The sequence below is a fragment of the Trichosurus vulpecula genome, chromosome 6 (assembly GCF_011100635.1).
Source record: "Trichosurus vulpecula isolate mTriVul1 chromosome 6, mTriVul1.pri, whole genome shotgun sequence".
Taxonomy (NCBI): Eukaryota; Metazoa; Chordata; class Mammalia; order Diprotodontia; family Phalangeridae; genus Trichosurus; species Trichosurus vulpecula.
The window spans coordinates 72,576,798-72,584,805 of NC_050578.1; the positions used below are offsets into that span (position 1 = coordinate 72,576,798).

At 39.1% G+C, this 8,008-nt stretch overlaps 1 protein-coding gene across 3 annotated transcripts in view; it reads left to right on the top strand.

Annotated features, from left to right (window-relative positions):
* PRKG2 (protein kinase cGMP-dependent 2) overlaps positions 1-5,242 on the top strand; it is a 123,829-nt gene extending 118,587 nt beyond the window's left edge. For 2 of the 3 annotated variants that reach the window (XM_036764390.1, XM_036764392.1), the window contains exon 18: positions 246-341. In XM_036764390.1, coding sequence (XP_036620285.1) covers positions 246-341 — 96 coding nt within the window. Of the gene's footprint in view, positions 1-245; positions 342-1,664; positions 1,674-5,209 lie in introns of those variants that run through there. The other variant, XM_036764391.1, reaches the window with a different exon arrangement.
* The last annotated feature ends 2,766 nt before the right edge of the window (positions 5,243-8,008 follow it).

Consider the following 8,008-nt stretch of genomic DNA (forward strand, 5'->3'; position numbering starts at 1 on the left):
GACACCAGGGATCAGTTTTGACACCTTGGGTTCTCAATCCCAATGAAATTGCAGGTCTGGACAGAAAAATTATGTTATGAGATTTGTGTTATCTAGATTTGAATTGATGATTCAAATATTCTGTTGTGAAATATTCTCTTTTTCTTAGAAAAAGAGCAGTGATCATAGCATAAAATCACCATTTTGGCCACACATTTAGGACACTATGATATTGTTCACATTTACTTTCATTGTTTTCCTATCAGCTCAATGGACCCGTAGATCACAGCTACTTTGACAACTATCCCCCTGAGAAGGGAATACCCCCAGATGAAATGTCGGGTTGGGATAAGGACTTCTGAAGGAAACGAAGAGTTTTCTGCTTCCCACACACTGCAGAAGGAGAAGTCACCCAGTCTGATGCCCTCTCACAATAGGAAGTCATTCCATGTTGATGTACTTTGTAAAGCCTAGCCAGGGAAGAGGACTCCTCTCCCATGGACTCAGGATTCGTTGGGAGGGTGTTTGAATTCCAGTGTCTAGATGAGAAACTGCTAGCCAGCCATGGTATCAATCAACAATGTCCTTCACTTTTCCCAAGTGTTGAAGGTTACCCCAAAACAGCTTCTAGGAAAGAAGCACGGTTCTTCTGCCTTCTTCTTGCCTCCCCATATTCCTTTCCTAAGTTTCCTTCAAAAGTAAAACCTATTTGAGAGCCAGCCATGACATCTTGTGGGGGAGGAAGCAAGGAAAAAGAGGAAACAGCTCCGTCACTTCTCAGCCATCGTTGCACCTCCTTAGAGATGACTGTCATAGAGCTCTGGGGAGCTGCTGCTTGGTTAGGAGCAAATAAAAAGAGGCTGGCAGTACAAAACTTCTGCTTGTAGCCTTCAGTCCCTAGACTCCAAAATGACAATTCCAACTAATTCCATGTGTCAAACACAGACGCTGGAAAATGTGAATATTGGAAGATCTTGGACTTTTCTTCTCTTAGTGAAATACCTCTCATGCCCGCTTTAGCATAATGTAGTTCTAAAAGTGAAACGGTGAAAAGAGTGATGAGTTTTGACTGTGAGGACCCGAATTCAAATCCTCTATTTTCTATTTACTACCCACATGACCTTGGGCAAATCACCTATATTCTCTTAACCTCCCCCTTTTCATCCATAAAGTGAGGGGTTAAAGTAGATGGTCATTGAAGTTACAGTTCTAAATTTATGATGTTATACTGTAAAGTGAGCCCCTAAAGGAGAAGATGCTTCTATTTTCTGGAATCAGTCCTGATACCTTCATGAAAACGATTCTTATTGGAAACAAACTAATTGCCTAAAGGGAGTTACAAGGTGTAGGGAAGCAACACCTGTCCTTGGACAATGGAGAAATACTTCATCTTATTACTATTCTTCCCTCTGCTTCATGTCCTTAAATCTATTTCTTCTCATAAAGTAAAAAGCACACAGAAATGAAACTGAAAAGGTATTTATTCATCATTTAAAAAAAAAGAAATAAATTTCAGTAGCTCAGGAAACTGACTCTGGAACTTTGAAATATTTTAGCCATGTCTATGACTGTCCTCATCAGAAAATCGAAAGAAAAAACCATTACTATAATTAATTTGAAAGGAAATCCAATTATGCAAATGTTGATTATTATGGTCAGCAATGAGTCAATAATTCTTTACAAAGACATTTGAGGTATGAATGTACTTTTTTCCCTTTTTTTAAAATTTGGAAGTAAAACAAGAGCTTGGTAAAATAACAGAATTTTAAGTAAATGAGTCAATAAAGATTCCATGTCCTTCCCCTACCACTGCCCTACCAAATGGAAGATCTGCAGGATCATGGATATCATTGAAGACCAACATTAGAACCACATAAATTCATGTTAGTGAATTCCATTGAATGCCCACCAGTGGGGAAACCATAAGTGAGAGTGGAGACTTAACTTTCCCACTTTGGCAGGACTACTTAGTCTTACTTTGCACTGTGAGATGACCCATAGGCTCACTCCTCCAGTGATCCTTCATGTTCACAGAGCTGATCCAAGTGCCAATTCTAGAGTAAAGAAAATCAGCTGTGTGCTTCTGTCTCTTGCCCTGCAAGAATCAGCTGACACGAAGAGTCCCAGTTCAGGAATGCTTAACTATAGGACTAACAAGATGAGTTTTCTCATTTGGGATCATTTTGCTAAACCAAAGAAAACATTTTACTTCTGGAATTCATTTTATAAAATTGTATATTGTATATAGTTATACCATTTTTAATAGGATGGAGATATTGAAGAACTTCTAAGGTCTTTTAAAATGCTTTTCTTTTCCCACCTGGTTTGTATATATTGTAATTTTCTTGTATGTAAATATATATGTATGTATACATATATTTAAATTACATATTTAAACTGAGAAACTACAAATATAAGAAGTGGATGTATTAAGTGTATTTGTACAGTTCTAATAGCTACATTTTCCTTATAGAATTTTCACATCTGTAGTTCTTAGAGAACATGAGTAATCCTAAATTTAAAAAAAAACAGCAAATCTGCCATGCTTGTGATTATCTACTATTACCAAAGTAATTTCTTTTTATTTTTTTTTGGAGGGGAGAAGGCAGGGCAATTGGGGTTAAGTGAGTTGCCCAAGGTCACGCAGCTAGTAAGTATGTCAAGTGTCTGAGGCTGGATTTGAACTCAGCTCCTCCTGACTCCAGGGCTGGTGCTCTACTTACTGCGCCACCTAGCAGCCCCCTAAGTATCTACTTTATGGGTATTATCGTGTCAGAGCAGGTGCAGCTGGTGGTACAGTGGATAGAGTGCTGGGGATGGAGTCAGGTAGGCCTGGGTTCAAATCCAACCTCAGATGCTTATTAGCTGTGTTACCTTGGACAAGTCACTTAATTTCTGCTTCAGTTTCTCCAGCTGTAAAATGGAGATAATAGTAGCACCTGCCTGCCAGAGTTGTTGTGAGGATCAAATGAGATAATATTTATAAAAATTGTTCAGCACAGTGCCTGGAACATAATAGACATTATATAAATGTTTATTCCTTTCCTTTATAGTCAGTGTTTCCTGTTGTTTTTCAAAGTCAAATTTGTTTTCTAGAGGCTGTACACTCTTACCATTTTTTCCAGAGTATAGTACATGATGTGAAAGAGTTTAAGGGATTGTATCCACACAAGTATATTCCATATATCCACATATATGTATGTATATGTATATATGTGTATGTATGTGTAAAAAATATATATATATTCCACAGTGCATCCTGGCAGAATTGGCACAAATTCAACCCCCTTGCTCTCCCCAAAAATGCATAACATATTTTTAAAGATAACTTTAGTTAGCTGAGGTTGTCTGGCTAACAACCCTCACTGAAATTAAGTACTTTCTTCTATTTCACCTAACCAGCTCCCTTTGAATTTCCAGGACAGTTCTACTTGTTCTGTCCTCAACAAGGCTGACTGACAAACTGCCACACCAAACTATCTGATACTTGAAAGTCATTTTTAAGTCGCTCTCTCAATCACCTCTTCCACAGTCTAACATTTCTCCATTCTCCTAACCTTACTGTGTACTTGTGCCTTCTGAAGCTTTTCTCTGAGAGAGACAGTGTGGGATAGTGGCAGCGGCATCAGGTGTGAGCCAGTGGACCTGGATCCAGAACCTGTCTTTGCACATGATGGACTGTGTGTCTCTAGGAAAATTCTTTTCCTCTTCCGGCCTCATTTACTTCAGGAAGTTGGACTCCATCGCTAAGGTCTCTTCCATATTTAAATCCTGTCAGCTTCTAGAGGGGTCAAGTGACACCACTTGACTTTTGGTTTCACACTGATGAAATGGAGTCCATAACTACTAGAGAAATTTTTGAGATGTGTGGTGTACAAATTGTGCAAGATATTCTTATCACTTATGCCTCAGGCCTCTCTCAAAGGACTCAGGGAACATCCAGCTGTAAGTCAGGTCCTGGATGCTTGACCCCATGGGTCAATTTCTCTCTTGGGATTATTATGCCCTAACCTTTATTTCTTCATGAAAATTTGGGTATGAGTGACTTCAAGGTCTTCCTAAAAGTGGACTGCTGGGTTTTCTCCTGCAAAGTTATTTAACGTACAGTATGGAGATCAAATCAGATTGGCACAGCTATAGAAAATATAGAAGATCGAAAGGATACCAGTACCCATGAATAAATACAGAAAACAGAACATTCAAAGAGCCTACTAGGTTTGCGTGGCAGGTAAAAGTCCTTGGGGAATTGCTGAACAAACCCTCCCCATTTACTTTGGGGGAAATCGCTCTTTACTAATGTAGGAATATCACAGAGGGGTGGGGAGGTCCAGGGTTCCTGGCTCCATGTGATGTCATTTTAGTGCTCCCAGCTGCATTACTAGCAGGCTTCTTAGACAAACACCCTATTAAGGAAATCTCACTCTGGGAGCCCAGTGCCAGACCCAAACTCAGGATTACCCAAGAGGCCAACAGTGTCATTTTCAGGATAGTTCATCTCTAACCTATTCTCAGGAAAGGAAGATGGAAGATAGCCAGGAACTGAATTCAGGTGCAGAGACTGCCTTTCCTGCCCACCCCACCCCCTCCCCACCTCAGGCCACCTGCTGGCAAAATTACTTGTTTTCTGCTCCTACTGAAGGGGAAAGAAGAAACCCCTTTCCTCCTTCCTTTGACCTCCTTCTTTCACTCCAACCAGGACAAGGAGAAGTCTAAGGAAGAAGAAGTATGAGAAAAAAAAGTAGAGAAGTGGTTTAATAAAGGGGAACTGTAAAATAGCTGCCTCTTACAGACTGCTGCGAGGTAGTGACTATGTCCCTTCTCCCAGCTGTCAACGGCCAGTCATTGTGGATGTAGACCCAGTCCTTGAAGATTTTGAGGGGCTAGGGCACATGGTTACCTCTATGGGAGGGGCCCCTTCCCTCAAAGGTCTACCTAGTCCTAATCATCACCATTGCATTCTCTTAATACGTTTTAAAAGTGCAAGTTACTGACTAATGATCACATGGTCCTAAAATATTTGATTTTGTAAACTTTTTGCATAAAGCTTCATCATATAACCACTGACTGTTGGTAGTCTTATAAGACCATCATAACAGGCCTTTGAAGATATTTGTCTCTTGTTTAGATTTAGTGGCTTTTTATAGTATTTTAAATACTAAAATGTATGACCCAAATTTGATGATGCAGATTTATTTTGAATTTAAACAGGGTAGGCACATTGGCTTGTCAGGCTATGGAAGCTCTAAAGAGGAGGAAGAAATAATTTGAATCCTAGTTCCCTGAATAATTGAAGTCATTTGTAATTTTCCTTTGGTGCTGGCAACATGTTTCCATCAAGATTAACTAAACAGTTCATGACATTTGAAATATCTGCAAATACTTAGCTCAAAATTGACCAGAATGTTTTGTGTTTTTGATGTCATGAGGAACAACATAGTTTTGTTTACTTAAATATTCTTTGTTAAATTGAAAAAATAGTACAGTTAAAAATAAATAACACTGGAATTTGTTTGGTAACAACCTACTAAAGATATAAACTTCTCATGGAGGAACAAAGGAGCTGCCCATAAGCCAACAACGGAAAAATACAAAGAAGAAAGTGTGTAGGTAAGAATTAACGGTAAAATCCTATTTTGGAAATAAAGTAGAACAAATGAGAATCACTCAGAGAAAGCCACATATCTTAAATGTGAATATGAATCAACAATGTTATATTGCTATTTTAAATAACAGGTAAGTGCCAAGGTATGCTAATGGGAGTGCACAAGAAAGAAATGGAATGGGACCTTCCCACCTTCTTCAAGGCCCTTAGTGAGATACTTATTTTTGTGTTCTCTGTTTGATTTGGCATCTATTTGTTTTTAAGAAGCTATGAAGAAACTACTGGATTGCTCAAAGCACCTTTTAAAACTTACTGACCGAAAGCTTCTCGTGAAGGCAAAGGCCCATTTTTTGATGCTAACATTTTACTAGTATTGCTTTCTGGCAGTGAGAGGTGAAAAACCACTGCCTCCAAAGAATTAAGGATTAGATTCACACACACACACACACACACACACACACAGGGCCGTGGAAAGGCATGTGGTGAGCATTTGAGCAAGAACAGGACTCAGAGATGTCACAGAGGGATGGCAGGTGGACACCCAGAACACTTCACTGGCATCTTCACTATGGGGAGGCAAACTATCATTGTAGGGAAATTTCACACATTTGAGTAAAAAGAAATTGGATAAAAGAATGTAAGTGTGAAGAGCAAGTCCTATAAGGAAATGATAATGGGGTTAAGGGCTTAAAAAATTCTAAAGAAGATGAGAAAATAATCATTGTCAAGTATATGAAAGTTTACTATAAAAATTAATGCTGAATAAGGTTTTGTCCAATTCCAAGGCATCTCGGAAGAAATAGGCTTACATGTTTCTTCCTGATGCTCATCTCTGGTGATCTTATTGTTCACCTTAAAAATCTTCAAAGATTTCCTATTGCCTACCAGATAGAATAAGCCTTAGCCTAATATTCATGTCCTGGTGTCAACCTACCTCTCCAGCTTTCTCTCACACCACTTCCCTTTGTCATACCACATTCAAGGAAAATTGGGACTACTACCATCTTTGCTGCCGTCAAGGTGAGACAATAGGCATATAAATGGGTACATTTCCAATCTACTTCTGATGCAGCTATTAAAGAAACTATAGAAAATTGTTACATTAAGGGCACAGCTACAGACAGACTAGTGGGAGAATGAGAGTTAAATTGGCCATTGGAAGTGACAGTTGAGAACTGGCTTGATGTGAAACACTTCTCTCTATGGAATCATGTAGAAGATTGGTTTATCCATGAAGAATCTGGGAAGAAGACAGGAAGGTGAGCACAAAACTCTCCCTGTGAGAACTATTTTAACTGCACCTACCCTTTGTTCCTACAATCATCTCATAGCTACAGCAGGTGTCCCCAGGGAGGACAAATATCCTGCTCTTAGCAGCGAAGGTATGGTCTTTATCATTAACCTCAATTTTCCTTCCAAATCCACAACTCTGGGCACCTCCATTCTTCCAATCACCCAGATTCACACTGTCGGTGTCATTTTAGGCACCTCATTCTCCCTCACCCCACATATCAGTTGTGCTAAATATTTTCTTTTCTCCCCCCACAGCATTTCTTGCCTAGGTTAGCCTAGCATCACCTCTTACCTCTGTCTCAATTCTATCCCACTCCAAATCATCCTTCACTTAGCTGCCAAAGTGATTTTCCTTCAGCACAGATATGACCTTGTCACTATCCCCCTACTTAATAAACTCTGGTGGTTCCCTATTGATACTAGGTTTGACTGTTATTTTATTTTTTCTTGTCCTTAAAAATTTCTATTTTGTCTGAATTTTATAATGTCCATAATCATTAATATAGTAGCACATGTGTATAAATTACAAATAACTAGATATGCATAAATCCAGAGGTTATTCTCCAAGATGTTTTACTGATAGCTATGCATTGTTAAAAAAAAAAACTGGAGACATCTGCTCTAGGTTAAAAGAGAACTATCTAAACTGCAATTCCCTCCATTTTTTTGACCAATCCTCAACGTTCCATTCTGTTCACTTCCTCTGGGTCACACTCCCAGCTTTGCTTCTGTTTTAAAGTAAGAGGGCTTGGAAGGGTCAGGTCAAGGCAGAGCATCGAAAATGTTAGAAATTAAGCCAATCAAATTATCCAAAGCTAAGAATGGGATTATTTTGGTGGTTGTTGTTCAGTCATATCTAACTCTTCGTGACCCCATGGACTCCAGGCCAGTTTTTCCTCCACCATCTCTCAAAGTTTGTCCAAATTCATGTTTTTATTTCTGTGATGTTATCTATTGTGCCGACTTGTCCATGAGTATTGAGGCAATAAATAGTTGGGTAATTGGAAAAGGGCCGTAAGCAAATCCTGCTGTTTAATCAATTCTTGGCTAAATATAAGGCCAAAGAACTTATTCTCTGGGACCCTGGAACCCCACCCTGGTGTGCCTGGAAATTCAACCTCAAGTGAAAACATT